Source organism: Callionymus lyra, chromosome 6 (genome assembly GCF_982586985.1).
Source record: "Callionymus lyra chromosome 6, fCalLyr1.hap1.1, whole genome shotgun sequence".
NCBI lineage: Eukaryota > Metazoa > Chordata > Actinopteri > Syngnathiformes > Callionymidae > Callionymus > Callionymus lyra.
In genome coordinates, this window is record NC_141823.1 from 17,499,687 (window position 1) to 17,521,116 (window position 21,430).

The 21,430-nt window shown below is 37.7% G+C and overlaps 1 protein-coding gene across 1 annotated transcript in view; it reads left to right on the forward strand.

The window, feature by feature from the left end:
• gpc5a (glypican 5a) overlaps window positions 1-21,430 on the forward strand; it is a 135,983-nt gene that overhangs the window by 86,217 nt on the left and 28,336 nt on the right. The window contains exon 8 of the mRNA XM_087794002.1: window positions 4,522-4,675. Coding sequence (XP_087650128.1) covers window positions 4,522-4,675 — 154 coding nt within the window. The remainder of the gene's footprint in view (window positions 1-4,521; window positions 4,676-21,430) is intronic.

The following is a 21,430-nucleotide window of genomic DNA, read 5'->3' on the forward strand; positions in this document are numbered from 1 at the left end:
TAGGTTTTGACCCATCAAACCTCTTATTATTTGACAATCAATTCTACCACCTGGGCCATTACTGCCATAAAACAAGCCATTTCATCTTAGAAAAAAATCCCTCTTACTTAGATGAGCATGTCCTCTTCAGATATGTATCTTGCTCATCCAATCACACATTATTGTACCTTCCTTTGATTAAGACACGTGTTGCAACGAATGGCATTGAGACTCTTGACATCAAATTAATGAGTATGGTAATAACCCTCATATGCTTGATTTCTCTATTTTCCGAACAACCTAAACACATGAGTTTTATGCAAACATGCTTTCATATTTTAGAAGATAATACAAAATTATGTTGCCAATTCCACAATGTAGCATTTACAGATATGCTCCCACTTCCGCTTTTTCATAAACGATTAGTTTATGTGTGAGGCTGGTCATTTTTGTCTCTGAGGTTTAACAGCCAGATTCTCGTCCGGAAACTATTTAAATGCACAAAAAAAACCTCACCTGTAGAAGGAATGAACTGTGCAATCAGTTGATTCCAGGTGTGCATTGGGGAGAGTCTATAGTACGGGGTATGACTTTCTTCCCAGATAACCTGAACAGCTTTAAAAAACTGTTAAAATGTCGGTCTAATTTAAGGATTAGTTGGACAAAGGAGCAGGGATGTCAAACTTTTCTTGAAGAGGGCTACATTTGAAGACATGAAAACAAGTAGGGGCGAGATTGTTTAGCTACAAATTTCAAAATAAATAAATAATTAATAAATATTAAATAAATAATAATTTAACCAAAATTGAGAATAGGTTTACAAAGAGACTGTCGTGTCAAGTCTCAATTTACTCATAAACTCCAAAGCTACAGGGGGTGAACACTGAAAAAGCAGTTGGTGGAACCCAAATTCTTGCAAATTGCTGCCAGTGGGACAATATTCAACTGTGCACCCACAGGAAAAGCATGGCAATAAATGTTTGGAAATAACTCAATTAACCTTTTTACCTGCTACTGGAAAGCGGATGTACTGTATGTACTTTAATCATTAATTGATTTAAAATCCCAAGTTACTTTAAATTACTTTGTTTGTAGATCAAGTAATAGTAACATTTTATTCAAGAAATCGTTGAAGGGAAAATATTTATTGGGGTTTAGTTTGAGACTAATGCATGTATTTTCTTTCTATTTTGAAGGTTATCAATTTATTCCACTCCATCACTTTGTTTATATGCACTGAGACCATCAAACCATCTTCAAGAAAATAAAAATGTTAGAATAAGAAGAATTGATTTGTCTTTTGCATCCTTCAACAGTTAATCAAGCTGTTTGGGCAGAGTTGTGGTCAGAAAACACAAAAAAGAAAAGAGACTTTTAAAAAATTACCATTAAAACACATGAGCTACACTTTGTAGGATTTTGTCATTAAACCTTTAAAATGTGTTTATTTGTTTTTTTTTACGATCTTTTGTTAAGAAAATATGTACTGATGGAACCGCGGGCCCCTTGAAATAACTATACGACAATTTTAATTATTGGTATCAGATCTGCTCAGGCAGTGGACAACTCATTTGCAATTTGATCTCAAGTTGAGGAAACAAAAACCGAAATAGAAATAAATGTGACCCAAAGTCCAACTGTTCAGCTGGAGTTTTGTCGGCTCATTAAAGCTTGACATGGCCATTTGCAATGGTTAAATTGGGGTGAATGTTCTGCCAATATCGTCAAATGTTGCTGGAGTCATCTCACGATAATAAAATGAACATCAGGTCTGTTATCATAGCAGCCTTGCCAATTACTACTCTGGTAAACCTTTGCTTACCTCTGAGCTGCATGAGTAATAAAGACGCTTGTTCCTCTTATAGACAAAAAAAAAGACTATTGTATTTAAGTTTGTGTGTGCAAATGTATCAGGATTCAAGATATGAGTAGCGAAACGACTCGATAACCATCATGTCTCAGAACTAAAAGGTTTTGTCAAACCGCTTAACACTGCATGAACCCACAGTCACTGCTGGACAAAGGCCCATGTCATTCCCAGACTGGAACCAAACAACACAATTTCGGGAGCAATGACTTTCTCTGCAGCTCAATAAAATCCCGAACAGCGCAGTGGCAGCGATGATGTGAAGATCTGGGTGATTGGCAGGTTTTTTCAAAGCCGATGGATGCTTCTGGAGCCATGGAACAAATGAGTTTGTTGTAAAATATTAGCTAACAAGGCTTGACTAATGAGTTCTGCTGCTCGATGCAAATTATGCCGAATGCAAATCGACAGACTGAATCTTGCTTTTCTAACCCGGCAGAGGAAAATTGAACTGAGTTGGGAAGAAGAACTCGTCTATGAAAGTCTGTTTGAGATTCAAGGATGATTTACTGCCTGTTACTGCGTGATGTTTACACGGATTTCTTGATGCTCTCAGATCTCCTGAGTTCATCCATCTGAATCTTTTTTTGTGAAGAATCTATAGATAAACCTTTGACAAGCAGCTGTCGCCAATGGAAACGCTGTAAACATGCAGATTCTTTCCAGCATTTTCGCCTTTAGTTGAATCTATTTCTAGATTTCTTAACAAACAAGTGCTGAATAAATGAGTTTATTTTAACACAATCTCACAATAGCAACATATAACCTCAGTCATCTTCCTTCTAATTCAAACAGTAACGTTTTAATAGTGTTAGTCTATGAGCCCTTGCCTAGGTCTCGAAAATCTATGGTCTTGGTCTTTCCTTGGTCTTGCATTTTTAGGGTCTTGGTCTTTTCTTGGTCTCAGTAGTCTATGTATTTGGTCTTGTCCTTGTCATGGTACTATATGGTTTTGATAGTTGATGTTGTTACTCTGTCTGTGGTCTTGTCTTGGTCTTTATAGTCTATTATCTTGGTAAATGTATTATCTTTATAGTCTTTGTCTGTAAGTAAGTAAGTAAGTCAGTTAATTTGTGACCCTGGCTTTTCCAGACAAGGGTCACAAAAAGTGCTTAAACAATCAAAACAAAACTCAATAAAATATATAATTAAAAGGTCGAGATAACACAGAGAACAACACAGGAGTTACAGAAAATCAAGGAGAAGCCTACAGGAATAGAAATATCTTAAGATGTTTCTTGAAGGAGTCAGTAGATCCATCAAGCGCAGAGGGAGAGTAAGATCATTCCAAATCTTAGGGGCAACAACCATGGATTATATACCCCAGATCATGTTGTCTTGGTGTCTATAGTCTATTATTTTGGTAAAGCTTTGGTCTTAATAGTTTATGTCTGGGTTTTTGTCTTAGTATTTTCTTGGTTTTGATATTTTGTTATTTTGGTTTTTATAGTTTATGGTTTTGTTCCTTTCTTGGCCTTGATACTTACCTTCGACTTTATACCTTATTTTTTTGGTCTTGGTCTTTTCTAGGTGTTGATAATCTTTGGTTTTTGCCTTCTCTTGGTCTCACCATTCAATGATGGCAATCTAATGTTGGTCTCTGGTTCTCTTTGTCTTGCCTAATCTTGGGCTGTAATCCTGGACACAAAGCATAATAGATGGTAGTGTCTTGGGCTTGGCTGAAGCGAGTCTAACTAGTCTACCCTAAATATATTTAATCGTTTAATTTATTTCTTAATAATTGGTAGACTTCATATCTATTTGACATTGAGCAAACTAATTACTGTGTTTCTAGCCGATTAAGTGAACATCAGTTCTGACCTTTATGCACAGAAGTGTTTGACAAGGCTAATTTCAGCCGCCAATAAATTTCAGCTTGTGGACAGAACCCCCTAAATTGGCCAGACTCGGCCGGCTCTCTCCGTCTTGTTACCTGCCACTATCGCGGCCGCTAACAGGTTAATTATGCGCACAGATTCCTCCGGAATGTAGCTCGGCCACAGCGGCACCCCCTGACACTTTGGCTCTGTCATGCTGAACTGTGGCGGCCACTCATTAGCATGGACACTAGCCTTCTGATCAACACACCTCTGCGCTCCCACCAATGATGCACCATGAATTTAAATGTGCCAATTACTGTATCCATTTCCCCTGACATCACAACAGCTTTGACATTTCTGCTGCCCTGCAGTCTTATGTGGCTCTTTGAACAGTTAAAATATAGTTGAAGTAAACATTTTTTTAAAGTTCTATATTTGCCAGCTAATGAATCAAAAAAACGATGCCAATTAATATAATGTTTCTTTAATCATTAACATCGTGTTATCTATTTATTTTTGATTTAAAGTCAAGTCAAATGTCAATGATTAACCACAAAATAAGATGAACTCTAAGCCTACAAACACTTTTAATTTAAAGAGAAGTTATTCATTTATTCCTCGACATTGACTTTTTGTCATTTTATAAAATGTATTTGTTATGATAATATACTTTTTTTTTTCACAATTTTGACCTTCTGTTAATGTTGAGTTTGGATGCAAAAATGCATCTGAATTCTACTGCACGTCTCTTTGTTGTGAAAGTGTTTGAAGGATGTCACAGCTAGAATATACTTTATACTGCTTAAAGTAACATTTTATTTTCTCGCATTTAAAGTTTCAATTTCTCCCAAACAGCTGCTGCAAGGAAAATCCATTCCTAAACTGGGCACGCTGGACCAGATTGAAACAGGAAGTGGAGACTTGGATGGCTGGTACAGCGGCGACTGCGATGATGAGGACGGATGCGGCGGTTCAGGTGGCGGCGAAGTTGTCTTGAGAGCCACAAAAGGTAAAATCCTTTCAATTTATTCACATCATTCTACAGAAACAATATCAAGTCACCTGCATCTTTATGCCAACGAGACAAAGTTAAATGGAGTGAAAATGTTGTTTACGTATAAGAAAAAATGAGTTGAGTGAGAATTATTCTTCCGCAGATGAACAAACATCAGCAGTGTCAGTAATTACGATGCGTTCAATATTACACGCGTGGTCATCAGTTTTCTTATGTTGCTTAATAGCTTATGTTTGACTAAAGGGCCTGAGAGAGTAGGTGAGTACATGATGAAATACATACAATACAAGTCAACATCTGGTCAACATGTTTATTCACGTGTGACTAAATGTCACATATTCTTTAAAGCATTTTTTTTCTTCATGTTCTATCATTAAAATGAGTCGGACTTGCATCTTATACATGTTTTTTATGGTCGTTTAAAGCTATATGTGATTTATATTGTCCTTTTTTCCCCCAATTTCCATTTAATAATAACCAACACTACTGTGAATTATGAAACTTCTACTTCACCCGCTAAAAAAAAAGAAATGGATTTTTCAATTTAAGAAGATCATTTGAAGTTTATCATGACAATTTAGAAATGAACTATAACAGAATTTCACTCCTGGGCTTTTTGACATGTTTAATTTGTTAACTGCTGTGGTATGAAGAGACTAAAAACTAATATTTCTTCATCCATGTTTGTTTGGAGTTGGATTCCACTCATGAATTTCAAACAACACTTCCTAAATTGACGTAACTTAAAATAAATGTTCTTTTATATCTCAATAAACACACAAAACCAACATCAATCCCAAATCCTCTCTCTCCCTCTCAGTGAAATCATCACTGCAGGTTTTAATTCCTACAAACTGTATTCATAATTTATAAAAACGTTGAAGATTTAATGTTCTTTTGATGCACATGTCAAATCCTGTCTGCCGTGACGGCCTCATCAATGAAGGGTTGAACCTTGTATTTTGTGCCAATGGAACCTGAAAGTTGTGAATTTACACCTACAACACCTACAAATCAATGTTGTCTTATAGTTTTAATCATGCATGGACACCTTTGCTCTCTGGCAAGAGCTCCTGGAAGTGGCTGCTGTTATCAAGTGAAGGTCGTGTTCATGAAATATTGCAACCTTTTTTTTCAGATCGCTGCTATTTGTCAGAATAATATTCACAGTTAGAGCAGGCATCCCAAGTCCCCCTGTGTGTCACCGCCCGAGGCATGGTACATTATTTGGGCTCGCCTTTTCCCTGACTGTGTATCACACACACAGGGACCAAACATTCTACCACTACACACAAACAGCAGTTCGACTGCATCATGAAACAGTGATCATGTCTTTGTAAGTGTCACTTAGAATAACTCACTTTAATACCACTCAAAATACTGTTCTTTAGTAGTGATGGGCTGATGAAGCTTCCTGAAGCCAGGGAATTATGTCAGTTCAGCAGAGGGCGTCCGCCAGTATATGATTATTACTTTGGAAAAGCTTTTAAAATAGTCACGATCCTGGTGCGAAACCCAAGTGCGAGTGAAAAACTCCAAGCACAAACAGGAGTAGTAATTATATCTAAATACAATTTAAAATAAACAAGCCCAAAACAAAATCAACCCAAATCGTGTAAACAATAAATAAGGCAAACCCAAAATAGGAGGAAAACACAGAATTATATGTAGCCAATTATCATACACATGAAATTCTTAGACCTGGAAAGCAAGAGAAGAAATTCTGCAGGTTATGCTAAGATCAGGGCAATTAGTCAGGTTCATGTTGAGAGCTTTCTATCAAGGGTGAAAACAGGAATTGATCATCTAAAACGAAGGTAACCATGACAAGAATAAGGACAATGCTTTATGAAGCTAGATCGGAGCTTCGCTACTATTTAGTACTCTCATGTTGCAAGAAAAAAACATATTCTTCAAGGAACATATAATCCCAACATGTGGTTTTCAAAGACAATACTTGCATAACCTTCACGTTGATTTATAGTAAGATTCTTTTTTCTTTATCCCTTGGTCTTGGATTTTTTTTTTCCTTCAATTCTCTCCATTACATCTTATGACCATAGCCTTGAAAGAACACAGTCGTCACAAGTAGGTTTGCTCCCTGAAAAGTGATTGCACAGCCGGAACATTTGATGAACGACACACTTCAGCTGTCCTTCTCATCGCGACCGCTCATGCTCTTAACTGAAAGATTCTTTTGTCGACTCTCTTCTTTATTCTTTCTCAAACATATTAACAAGTACATTCTTCCTCTTCTCAATTGGCCACTGATGGAACATGTGATGAAAGGTTTGTGGTCAAGCTGTGTGTGTGTGTGTGTGTGGGGGGGGGGGGGGTCATCCAAACATGCAGTTACGGTTGTGTAAATGTTTCCTCGTCTCTACAACAGTCTGTCTGGAGGCACCAGCTGAGAGAAGCTCTGAAACCGTTTCTCATCTGAGGCTTCGGGAGGTTCTGACATTTATCACCCATTACAGTCGAGCTGCCCTTTCCTTGTCCGAGGCTCGACCAGCCTGTCTGCCATATTTACAACCCACTGTGGGCGCCGCCTGACCCCGTCACACACCTGTCCCCTCTTCCCCGACCCACCTGAAAGTGGCAGATGTGGTCACTCACTGCACCACTGGACACTTCCCAAAGACCAAACTCAAAGAACTTTAGCCGAGAATCCGCATTACTATTTCAAGCAGTATTTTTTGTACACATTTCACCAAGAATTGGTTAGTTTAAACTAGCGAGTGGGCTGGTGAAGCTTCATGAAACAGTGTCATGTTGTTTAGAGGTCAGTAGGTGGCGCTATCAGTTTAAAAATAAGGTGATGTTTCATTAGAAAAGTTGTTCAAAACAAAGGAAAATAGTGCAGAGACCTGATGAAAAAAATGGACACTGTTTCATGAAGCTTCATCAACACATCACTACAAACCACATGAGATACTTATAGTAACTTTTGCACAATAATGTTTAGATTAGAAAGGTTTTTACCCTTTAAACAAACAAGATTACTACACTTCCCCAACATTGAGTACGAGATGTTCCCAAGAAGAGGGGGATCTACTTTTCACTCTGGTCCTTTCTGTTCATGTTTTGAAAATATAGTGTAAGATTTTTTCCTTTGTCTTTGCCTATTACTTTATATAATATAGTGAAAATACGACTATTTATAATACCTTATGATATTAAACAAGTACTCTTTATCCAAGCTTTAATTGAACAGGAATGGTTTAGGTTTAAACAGTCAATGGCTCTGAGGCTGTATGTTACACAGTAACATAACACTTTTAGAGGGATTTAAATGTATTAATTCATCTAATCCAATTCCTCACCAGAGAGAGAAAAAAACATTCTTTTAATTATAGCTGTGACTAAATCATTGCAATAAGCTCTTTTTTCACCAAATACAGTCATACACGGTTAAGCCGAGAGCAGAGAAAAATAGAAGAAATACAGTGTTTCCTTCATTTGAATCAGACGAATAACTTGAGCAAATAAGTTCTCACTTTGGAATAGAGAAGACTCGGAGAGTTCTTAATCCAAGCAACAGTTAGTGTTGGTCGTGATTAAAGATACGTAATTGATGTTTTACAGTTATTTATGAAGGCAATTGTATGTTTTTCCTATGCATGCTTGTCCAAGTTCATATAGAGGTTAGTTGAGTAAAGATACTTTCTGTAGGTGTGAGTGAGTTGTTGTTATAATCGTGTGTCCTGTGATGGGGTGTCCCCTGCCTTTTACCCTTAACAGCTGGGACAGGCTCACTGACCCTTGTGCGACCCTGATATGCATGAAAATGAATGACCATTTCCCAGCGAAAAGTTCACGATGACAGACACTCTCTGCAGCAAAGTGTCTCCTTTTTGTTTGCCTTCATTTCAGTTCCTTGTTTCCCTGCAGGAAAACACACAACTGCTCAGTGCAGTGATTGTATTGCAGCAATTCATCTGCGCTGCCGTCCATGTAATATTCATATTCATCTATCACATTTATGCTAGTGTTTGGTGCGGAGCAGAATGCATTTCTTAAAAAAAATCTTATTTTCCATTCCAGTTTACTTATAGTATTAAAAGGTGAATAAAAAATATTAACCTTAAAACCTTCTCTTCTCTCTCGTAAGGTGACCACCAAAATGTTCTACATTTTAGGGTCAGAGACTGTGTTTTCATATGAAATACTAAAAGACTTTTTGGAAGAAGATAAAAGAGTAAACCGACACATTTGTGAACAAATAAACACAGAATAATAGCAGAAAATGTCTTGTTTTTAAGCTGTTGATGAAGCCTTATCTTCACATGAATACCTGCTCAGACCAACATTCTCATGTGATAATCATCTTTATAAATAGCACACGTTTCCACTGAAGTCGTAGGATTTTGTCTCAAACCGAAGCTAAAAATACTCTCCCTTCCAGTCGTGACCTGGTAAAAGGCCACCTGTGTTACAACAGGAGTCTTCAGGCGACACGTAGGCCTCCATGGATGCAGTAATTTAGAAAGTGTCAGGTTCAGGAATGTTTCTTGCTCCAGGGTTAACAAGTAAGATCCGAGGTTATCAACCCTTTTTGCGACTGAGGCCTACTTTATGGGAGCACCGAGTAGTACCAGGGGCGACCACGACCTGTTCGATCCAAACGGAGCTTGACGCAATTTTTAGAATGTGCCTCGTGGTCACCATCAGTGGTCCAGTGGGCACAGTGTAGGTGACCCCAGTTATACCCGCAGAAAGAGGTCAAGTTAATAACAGACACTTTCAGTGGAGCAATATATTTAGGATTTAGATTAAAAGGTTTGAATTAAGCGTAGGTTTTTTATTGAATTTATATTTAAGGTTTTGTTTACACATTCAATTACCTTTCCTCAGATGTGAGAAATATTAACTAAATATGTGCTAGTACAGTGATTCTTAATCATCTTTATTTCTACATCCGAGGCCCCGTAGGTGTAGGTGTGTACAGTGGACAATATAATTGTGCTGCTATAACAGCTGCAGATTTCCTATGGTCAGTATAGCAATAACTTTTTTTCAAGCTTTTTCCTTTTCCTCTCACTCTCTTCTTATTCTTTGAGCGTTCGAGAGCCTATGTTTCCTGTAAACGTCATTCATGCAAAAGGGGGTAACAGCTATATGAGAATGATGTACATTTTATAACCTTTTATTCAAAGCTTTAAATATATTTGAAAAAGACTTGAGCTAATCGTGATATTTTAATACTTTTTGTCTTCTTTAAATATGTTTTCCAAAAGCTATTCAAGCAGCAATACTATTCAAGGATCATACACTATGGGATGGAGGAACTTAATAAGGCACATTGTTTGCTATGCAATGTTGTCCCTCAGATGCACTAAGATACATTTTAGGGTGATCAAGTGAATGTGCACGTGTTTGGCTTCTGGGTCTGTTATCTTGCATTAGCACCAATATAAGTTTTAATAGAAACGGATTCTTATTGTTTAAATGTGTGTCTGGTTAAGAACAAGGTAATATTATTAATTTGTGATTATTATTATTTGTTAATATTTATGATTTTGATTAAATAACTTACCGTAACAAACACATTTAAAGTTCTCGTATGTAGCTGAAACGGGTAAAGTACTTTATCACAGCAAATATTTAGAAACCACTTTGGGTTCATCGAGATATTTTCCATTGAATCGTATTCCATGTATTACTATTGAAAAGGCATGTTAGGATGTACAACAACATATATTCTTGTGCCACCACAGGAAACTAGATCAAAAAACATCGACGATCAAATCAGGATGACAAAGAGAAAAGCTCCAGTGTTATCGTGAAACTGAGTTGAACAAAACGCTAAGAAAGAAAACGGAGTAAAAACGGATCACGAGCTACAAATACATGGTGTTATTACTGACTCTCTTAATGGATCCAGTGTTTTTTTGGTTTTACTTTTTATTCAGCCATTGGATTTACAAATCATATTTAATCACAAATGTTTGTATTTGCAGACAGTCTGATTGTACTTCGATTGTATTCCATTTGTTTATAAAGAGTTAGAAATTCAAGCGCTTTATCTAAACCAGGGGCCTCAAACTCAAACCATTTTCTTTTGATTGATTTTTATTTTGTTGTTTTGTGGATTGTTGTTTGAGATAACTGTGTTTTTTTTATGTGCCGCATTTGTTCATTTTTATTCTTTTTAATATTATTATATAAATGATAAAATTGAATGTGATGGTGATCATTCCTTTACCTGCAGCTAGACACCCTTGATTTAAATGTTCCTAAAACTAAAATTAGTTTCAAGATTTTCTTTGTCTGCGACCAAAGGATCAAGGCATGTCTGGATGTCTTAAGAAGAAGAAAGGCAGCAGACTTTTTATTTCTCACAAGTTCATCTTGAGTGCAGGACCTTCTAAAGACCTTTTTATTACATCAGCAGCTTCTTTGGTCTGCTGGAGCAGAAGCATCAAATCAGCCGACAGTAAGCGGCTGAATCAAGTAATTAAAAGGAAGATTCTTTCCTGGGATGTTTCGATTAGAAGCGGTTTCTAACCCTTCATGAGGCTTTGACATGACTGAACAGTGGCACATCGATCCGCTTGTGGTGTGTGAAGGAGAGATACCACAGGTTTTATTCTCCTGCTCCGGCGCGAATCAGTGTTTCTCACAACGACCAGCACTTATCGGCATTGTTATATCTCCGGCTTTTACATAAACGCACCATTAAGACGTGTACTTGCAGTATATCTGCACACCTTACAGGGTGGATCGACGCTTTGCTTTGTGAGCGCTTACTCAGCCGGGTCACTCAATATTTACCCAGAGTGCTCGGTTTTAGTTGAACATTTCTAACTTTAAAACTAATTTTCACCTCAGTAGAGAGGTTTTTGAATAGGGCTCTGACTTTATGTATAACAAGTGCTTTCTTTTCTTTTATATTTTTATGCAAGTTGCCTTTTACTAAAATGTTTTTTTTTGGCTCTTTTTGTTGTTTTTACTTGTAAATAAACCTTTAGATCTTCTGTAATAATAAATAAAGTGTATGAAAACATGTAGTAAGTATATTAGAATATTAAACTGTTGAATGTAATATTTTAAATGCTGTAATGTTATAAAGTATATATATATATGTAAAGAATATTGAAAGGTTACATTTATGATTAATGAGGATGATTATAATTATTTTTTTTGCCCTTTTTTCAAATGAATGAATTAAAAAAAATATTGCTTTTAGTTAATGAATTTAAAAGATGTATTTAAAAAAAAAAATCGATGCTCCAGTGTTCAATGTTGTCACATGATCATCTGCGCGTCACATGATTGGCTAAAAGTTCAATCAAGTAGCTTGGCAATCTTTTTGTTTTGTTTGGTGGCTCTATTATTACCAACATTTATATTACCTTTTGAAAATGCTCTGATTTTTTTATATTGAATTTACATGGCTATGGATTAAAAAATATTGATTATAGAAGAAATATTTGAATTATTGGAATTAAAATATCAAACTCTATGGTAGATTTTTTTTCTTCTCATTCTTTTAATTAATTTTGAAAATATTTTAAATTGTGAAAATATTCGATATTTTTTTTCTACATTATTGAATTTAATTATTCAATAAAATAGTTCAAGGGTTACATTTCAAATGTACAACACTTTAAATTCAACCATACAATATTATGATGGCACTGATCTACTTCCATAGAAAAAACCCAAGTTAAGGGTCTTTTCTCAGGGGCTTTAATCTCTTATAAGGGGAGATTAAAAAATAAACTAATAAGAAACATTCATAAAGGATTAATTAATTAACCTTTTTTACTCTGTTGACATGAGTTTGCTCACTCATTCTGCAGAGCAACAGATATTTAATTTGAAACAATTTTCTTTTCTGATGCTAGCTTTTGCCACGGTATGAATTCTTCACCTGAATTAACATCAAATGTCTTCCCTGCTAACCTGGAATTATCCGACTCCCTTTGGACAGCGAGCCTGGCCGGTCGCGCTGCAACACTGTCTAGTTGTCACCTGATTCAATTAACCTTCCTAACAAATTATTATCTAAATCATCCATCATTGACATTCATGACTCATGGTGGTATTGACCCATTCATTATTTCCTGCCCCCTCTGGTGTCTGGTGTGAAGAGCAATCAGGATAGAACCATTCATTTGGTGAACTAGACACTGTTTCGCGTTTGTGCTCCAGAAATGGTCCAACATATCGATACTAAAGCCGTGAAAGGTTAATGTATAACGAGGTGTTGAATCATCAAATCACTATGTGGACATAGTTGTGGGTTAACAGTATAGCAGAGGATCTATTTTAAAAGAGGGAAATGACTGCATAAGCACAGAGCTAATTTCATGACAATTATAGTGTTTCAGTGCTAACTGCTCAAAAATCCACATCTATTGAAGCCAACAAAGGACGCATCACAGACAACAGCCTTGCAGAAAAATAGCAGCTTTACCTTGAGTTTCACAGCGTATCACACAAGATACAAATATGAACTAACGTGTATCAATTTGTTTTGTTAGGATCCCTTATTCACTTCAATGAATAATGAGCATCAACAAGCCTATGGTGACACTGAGAAGCACATGTTGTTACGCTGGTGACAAAGTTGTTTAATCATATATTTTCAACAAGAAAAAAGTATGATCATTTTACTGATATTAATACATTCTCCGGGTGATGCAATGTGTCCAATTGTAGCGTAGCTCTACAAGTAGCTTCTTTCTATGGAAGTTGCTGCTGTTGTGAAAAGGACTATCTATAGTATACGTGACATGTTAAAGGGTTAGTTTACCAAGTACACTACAAACAAGCTTTAAATATAGATTTATTTCAATTTTCCACAAACAATTCCTCATGTTGAAGCTTCAATACAAGAGGGACGTTACAGACGAGCAGTATCTGGGTTTTGGATGTTTTTAAGTGTGTCTTTTTGGAGGAAGACGAGCACACAACTGAGCTCCAGGCGCTTCATTAAAATTGGATGTACATCTTAACCCTTAGTCGACATTAAATGATAAAAATCTCCCAATTAAATATGATATAAATGTAATAGAAATGTGACCCTTTTGAATTTTCACCACAGGTCTTTTGCCCCCAATTTGGATATGTATGTACATTGAAGAAACATATTAGCATAAGTTTTTCAACCAAACAACCTCCAGCGTAAGAACTATAAAACGGAATGCCGTGGAGAAACAAAGGGAGACGCAGAATGCCATCAACATTTGGGAAGAGGATGAACAAGAAGGTGTAACATGATGTTAAAGGGTCCATTAGCAAAAAGAAAAGACATTGCAACTATCTGGAGCAGAACTTTATTGGTTCCTGCATCATTCGCAGCCATTGTCTGAAGAAGAAAACGGCTACATTAATATACAACACAATTGAACATTTCCACGAGGACACACTCGTATTCTCTCCATACTGAGCGAAGGAAGAAAGATGGTCCCCACACTAGGTAGGCACAACATTTGTCTCTTGTCTGAGCTAGACAACAAGGCGTCATTAGACCGAGACATCAGGAGGTAAAATTTGTGTGTGAGGGTTGAGAAGATGTGCACAGAGACTGGGAACGACACAAGAGGCACACTAGATCCTACACAGAGCTGTCACAGCTGTGATATGTTGAGCGCAGCTGTGTTTGGATAAGGGCCACAATCTATATTTTATTGTTATGGCTCCACATTCAGAGCAGTAATTTCTGCAGAAACTGACATTCCATCCACAGAATATGCCCTGTTGAACTAGATAACTCTCATGGGCTGATATTCTCTCTCTATTTTGTTTAATACAGCGCTAAACGTTTTGGCTTCCTCATCAACTTGTCTTCTTGACAATTTATGGATGTGCCGCTCTTCTGTTTCCATGACTCCAACATGTTCCAATTAAGCTGCACCTGATCTAAGATAAGATCATTTTCTTTTGTCTCCGAGAAAGTCCAATGAGTGACACAAAACACCCCCAGACTCCCAAAATCCAAACTCGACTCATTTCTTACTCACCCTTGTGTCAAATAATGGTTGGTATTATTTTTAGAGCCAAAAATGATGCTCAGTTCTCTTTGTCTTCATCTTCATCCAAAAAAGACATCCAAATACCTCCATACTGCTCATCTGTTGAGTACATCTTGTATTGAAGCCTCAACATGAGGAATTGTCCTCGAAAAAAGTAAAACATGTCTATATTTGTTCGTAGCAGAAGTTTAAAAAATAACAAGCGATACAGACAGGAAGTACTCAGAGTGGGAGCGTTTCCATTGAGGACAGTAGACTGTACACTTATTATTGTTTCCTGGAACAATTCCTCTTGTCGAGGCTTTATTACAATGTTATTTTGGAGGAAGATGAAGAAGAAAACCACTGAGCCTCAGTTAAAAGGGACACACATTTTTGCCTTTAACTCTAAAAACGAACGGATTACATTTGACATGAAGGTGGGTAAAGAATTCTTGTATTTTAAGAATGTTCCTCCTTTTTGCAAAAGGTGTTTGTGGTATGTAAGTAAGTAAGTAAGTAAGTAATATTTATTTATATAGCGCTTTTCGAGACCAGGGTCACAAAGCGCTTAAACAATCAAAACAATACTCAAAAAGGTACATACTTTAAAGATCAAGATAATACTGAGAACAACACAGGAGTTCGAGAAATTCAAGGAAAAGCCTGAACAAATAGAAACGTCTTAAGATGTTTCTTAAAGGAGTCAGTAGACTCCATCAAGCGCAAAGAGAGAGGAAGATCGTTCCAAAGCTTAGGAGCAACAGCCTGAAAAGATTTCTCTCCTCTGGTCCTGAGCCGTGTGCGTGGAACCATAAGTAGATTCTGATCCACAGACCTCAGAGCCCGAGCTGGGTTGTAAGGCTGGATCAGATCAGTGATGTAAGGAGGAGCCTGACCATGAATAGCTCTGAAAGTAAGAACCAGAATTTTAAAGATGATCCTGAAAGAAACTGGAAGCCAGCGAAGAGTTTTAAGGACCGGAGAGATGTGTCAGAATATTAAGGACCGGAGAGATGTTTCAGAATATGTGGCGCAGAATTAACCCTGTATCAACTGAGCAAAAATGTGACACAATGGATTCAAAGGTATATCCTAAACCTCACTCACTAACTTAAGATCTCGGATATAAGCAGACAAAATGAGTTTCCCCCATAGCGTAGCTGGAGGCTCACATAGAAATAATGTAAAGGGCTCAGTAGGAATTCAATGAAGATTGGCTCTACCCCGGTGTGCCCAACTGGAAGGAGAAAGGCTTTCTCCTAGTTAGCCTGAAAACGCTTCATTAGGCTGGAAAGGGTTTCTAGTGAGAGGAATATTTAGGTCTTGGGTAAACAGTGAAAGATGGAGGCTGTAAAGATGTACAGTCCAGTGGTGTCCACTCTACAATCTACATATGTCGTGTTAGGAATCTGACTTAATACTGTTGATATAGACGAAGAAGAGACATCTGAGATTAGAATTGGTTTAGAGTCACAACAATTTTACCTGCAAGGAGAGTTTAATACAGAATCTTCTCATTGATTGTTCCTTTTTCACTACAAACATTGTATTTTCAACAGAGACCAAACATTGTTTTTAAACACAAGCCATGGTTAACATGTTAATACTTGTGGTCAAGCAAATTTGTTAACGCACTCAACACACTAAGTCACTAAATTTACTTCAAAATCTCAACCCTACTCTGAGGCTTTGGCCGAATGCATTCGTACTAAAGGTTTTTATCTCCATTTAAAAAAGACCCTAAAGGGTCAGTAGATAGTAGATAAAACTAAAGGGACCCTGTCATTTCATAATTGTATACGAATGGTAATTTTACTATCACCACTGTTACTCGATGTATTCTGAGATCTTAAGCCATGGTGTCCAGGTGGAACAATTATTTTCAGCAAACACTCATTAAAAAAAACGTACAAGTGCAACACCCCTAGAGACAATGTTGCCATGTACCGGCTTGTTTATCTTTGTGAGAAACTGAGAAGACATTGAAGCCAAAGCTTCTCCCATTGCCTGTTCCCCAACGGACCATCAATTGTGTGGCTGCATTGAGCTATTGAGCTGTCCTTGTCACTGGTCTTGGTCTGTTCCAGCCAGGATCAGACAGTGTGGACACAAGTTCAAGAGTGGAGCCACCATCAGTCACCTGGGCTTCATGCAAACTATCAAACTGGATGGCGAAGGGATCTTCAGCGCTGGCTCTGGAAAGCCATTTGGAGCGTAAAGTGTGTCAGGGAGGGAGCTGATGGGGGAGCAATAATTGGAGCTGAAGGGATTTAAAGGCCATATAAGAGACCAATAGTAGGGGATACTTAAGTCAGATGAGAGAGCCATGAGAGCAGGTGAAGAATCGCTATGGGCACATAGATGGTGTCTATTATTGAGCAGTGGACAGGAGACCCTACTGTTGCTTTGTGAAGGAACACATTTGATGACCATCACCTTTGCCGCAGTTTGACACAGTCAAGGCGAGAGAAAGTGGCATCCATCAGGCGTATAATGTGACCTTCATGTCACCTTTATGTAGATGAAATAAATGCAGAGACAATACTTATTTGACATGAAGTAACCACAGCTTTTATATGTGCTACATTTAAGGATTTAACAATAACGTGTGATTTAAAAGACATACTATAGTAATATAGTATGTCAATACATTATTGGGTTTCCACTCCTTGACTTAATGATGCTGCTTGTAGTACTTTGTTATGCTAATATTGTGTCCTAATACCCAGTGATGGTATAATGACGTCTCATGAAACATTATACTTATTTTAAAGGCTTCGAGATAGAGGATTCTTTGCAATAATCTGTGGTTTTGCACAGCAAACACATCACCCTATTTGGAAAACTATTACTCACTATTAAGCTCTAAAAACAAGCAGCGCCTAATGAAGCTTCATCAGCCCATCAATAATAGATTCATCTTTGGTCCACCCAAAACAATAATGTTTAAGCAGAATTAGGTGAGATTTGAGCATTTTTGCAAATATATTTGCTTCTGGCTCAGCTGCAAAGAACAGTGTAATTGCAATAATGCTAAAGATGCGGAGTCGGCATATTTGTTTTATTTGCTTGTATTGTGTTATCGCAGTGTTTTTATTTTGTGCTATATTTTATGTTCTTGTACAGCACTTTGTCTCAACTGCTGCTATATTGCTGAGAGTTGATATGAGAGCATATGTTTTTTCTTTTTTACAAAACTAGAGTAAGGTTATTGTCAAGTTGGTTTGCCATTTTTTCTTCCTGGGAGCTTCAAAAAGTCCTCTCAGTACTTAAGCCATTATGGAAATGAACGCAAGCACTTTCAGCGACCGATTGCTGTAAAGCTGTTTCAGCGGTGCTAAGGTAACAGCTTGAGTGTTCTGCTGTGTGAGTCATGACCGTTCAATACAAAGCCAATCATTGTATAAAATATGATGTATGTCAAAATATATGCCTATATAAGCTTCGGTAAAAAGGGTAGTGAGTAAAGGTGGTCAGATTTGAGGTGTCAGGACTCTGTCTAAGAGATTGTTGAAAGCACGACTGGTCAGGAGAAGCTTAAGTGGGATTGATGCTGCTCTACATTGAGTGAAGCCTATTGAGGAGGTTGAGGCCCCAAGTCTCCAATGCTTCCTGGTCGTCTCCAAGGGAAAGCATTCTGCGCAATTCCAACGAGGATTAGGTCCTCGCGGGCAGACGCAGGACCCACTTTATCTTAATGGTGATCCTTGTAACACCTCAGTATTTCATCGGAAAAGATCTTGCAATTCAAGTCTGATTGATGGATGGATGGATGTATTAATTGAGAATGTGATATATTTCCTGCATCCAAGCACATGTTCGATTTAATATTTATGAGCTTTACGTCACAGCAAAAGCACTTAACATGTTTTGCTGTCGCAGATCTCTCCTACTACGTTAATGAGGCAGTTTATCTTTATCTGGCTCTGTATGCTACGCTACATTTATTCAATGCATCCGTAAGGGCTTCTCCTGTCAAAACACACCTTAAGATAGGTTGAAAAAAAAAAACACATTTATTTGAATAATAAGGATAAACTTCTCTTATAACTATGTATATAATAATATAAAATAATCCTTTTTTTTCATTTCCATGCTGGATCTGTTAATGAGCTGTTGTCTGAACGTGCAAGACGTAGCGTCAACCCATCTCGGAGTGATAATGGAGTGTGAAAAGGGCAAACACGCATCATTGTGTGGACGCCATTAATAATAGGTTTCCCATCCACCAAAAGTCTCCAGTTTTTAATAAGCACAGCTGTTGAGAGCTTCATTAAGACAATGTGTTTTCTCATGGCGTCCATCCGCTCTCCGCCTTCCCCCTGAAGGTACGGCCGGATGAGTAGTTCTTGAAGGACATTTTGCAAACCACATCTATGTTGCTTTGTTATGACGTTGGAGTACTTAATTTGTACACTTTTCAAAGGCATGCTACTGTATGAGGAGCAGTCAGTGATCTGAACTGGAGATTTAAGTCACATATGAACAAACATCTGCACATTTACAGTTTAGTTTATCTTTGGTTCCTTCAATGTGGATTTTCTGTAGTGAAACATGCTGCAGTGTTGTGCGATTGAACCCCCAATGTTTGTATTCACTTGAATACCTTGCCTTTTAGAAGACTTGTGAAATATCCAATCGCTGTTGAAAAGGAAATCAGATCGCCACTGACTCCAACAACAGACGTTTAGATATTTATTTGAGATATTGTTTGTGCTGAGGGGAAAAAATATCCTGATTTATATTTCTGTTTTATGTGAATCAGAAGCAGTGTGAGCCAGAATGAAAGCACACTTGTTTGGTTTGACCCAAACCACTCAGCAGGGTGACATTTGACTGGCAGGTTTCATCTCTTCCCTCCTCATGTCCGACCCTCAGCCTTCATCCTCGGACCTCCAAGGTCACACTTAGATGTGCGTCAGCGACCACGGCGGACCCACACCTGCTCTCTTATCATCCTCATCCTCCATCTACCTGACCTGCCGGGCTGAGCAGGCGTCTGCCGAAAGTTCTCCACTCTTATTCCTTGCTCTGCGACCTTCACTCCTGCAGACGCGCTGCAACACCGGCGTGCAGACACGCAGTCGCCAGAATATGTCAGGATGAATCCAGTGAACCAGTAAAAATCATTGTCATCCAACAGGAGCTAGTTGTCTGAATCTACTCAGGCTGATGGTCTGGGTTGACCTTCAGCGATAATGGAGGAAAACGTGAAATGGAAAAGGAGGAAATGCACCGCAGGACTGTTCAGAAATGAACAGCAATGAGGCGGATACACCTGGTGTCTTCACTTCTCGTGAAAATATTTAGAGCAATGGAAAAGTTTTACCAGAACTGGAATTCCAATTGAATATAGAGTAATAAGTTATAGGGTTAGTAGTTGTTTATGCTTGCTAAACAGTGACTCATTTTGTAGGTCAACCATAGAGGAACCCTAAGAAACTTCTAAACCATCAGGGAAGTAATTTGAAGAAATTGGCCGACGATCCTGAGAGGATTCTGATGGATAATAAAAAATCATAATCACACTATACTATTAAAACCCGTTCAGGAATTCATGAATATGTGTTCAATTCAAAGAAAAGTGATTCGATTATTATGTTTTAGCTAGCTGGGCGGCCATTTTGTCAATACAATTCCAAATAATCCAAAAACTGAAGAGCAACTTCCGAATAAGAGTTAATGTTTAGTAGGTTATTCTGTTGAGGAGTACTTTATTGATGTATTTTTTGGTGATAACTGTAGAGCTGTTCATCACTGAACACATTTTTTGTGTTTTTAGGCTTTAAGTTAGTTGGCTTTACAGCAGTTGGGTAATGTTTTACAGCATCAAATCAATCACTTGGATGCTTTTACAGTTATCCCAATAAACCCAGAACGAATTGAGCAAAAATAAAGCGTTTATTCTTTAATTTTTCATGAGGAACCTGCTGTGGCTTTAAGTATAATAATGTATGTGTGGAGGAAGAGTTTATTTAATAGCTTTTTTAAGGCGCTTCACTGGATTTTGGGTTGATCGTACACAGCAATAAAAGTCTGTAGGGAGTAAAAGAATATGTGTTTTCTAGGCACGGATTCACACTAAATTGCAAATGGTGTGCCCAGGCATGCCAGCTGAAGACCTTCTGAGATAATGACTTCTTTGTAGCGCGGTCCATTATCCTGCTGAACTCATCCTTTACATTACGCCTATACCGTGGTCATGAATGGCTACTCCTGGCCGGCAGCAATAAACAGCATCGCCGAGGAATTATTTGCAGTTGGCATTAAGAAGCCCCTCTGGTTTTACTTACACAGGGCGTATAAATCTGAGACTGAGCTCAGCTAATGTGCGCCACTATTTCACTTTATTTAATATGCAAGAGTTACAAATAAGGTAGACTGTTCAATATTCAGTGACTTGTACTCTATTTACAGGTAATACATGGATTTAATACTGATAACGCTTCAGTTGTTTGCAGCTAATCATTGATATATATTCTAGACCGCGGTGATTTCGCTGAGAAGTATCAGTTGACATGATAATCATCTTGAGGGAAACGTGTCGAAGTCGATACTTCTGAAACCACAAGATATCAGTCAACGGTGTGTTGGTGTCATCTCTACAGTCAGGTGTCTATGGTTGTGTTTCTCACGTCAGCCAGACGGAATGTCAAAACATTTCAGTTTGATTCAATCACACTCTCGACGGGAGGCGTTTGAACTTGTGATAATGTGTTCACTCATTTGAAGTCGGGAACCTACGCCCCCGATTTTTTTTATTTTTATAAGTCTCAATAATCAT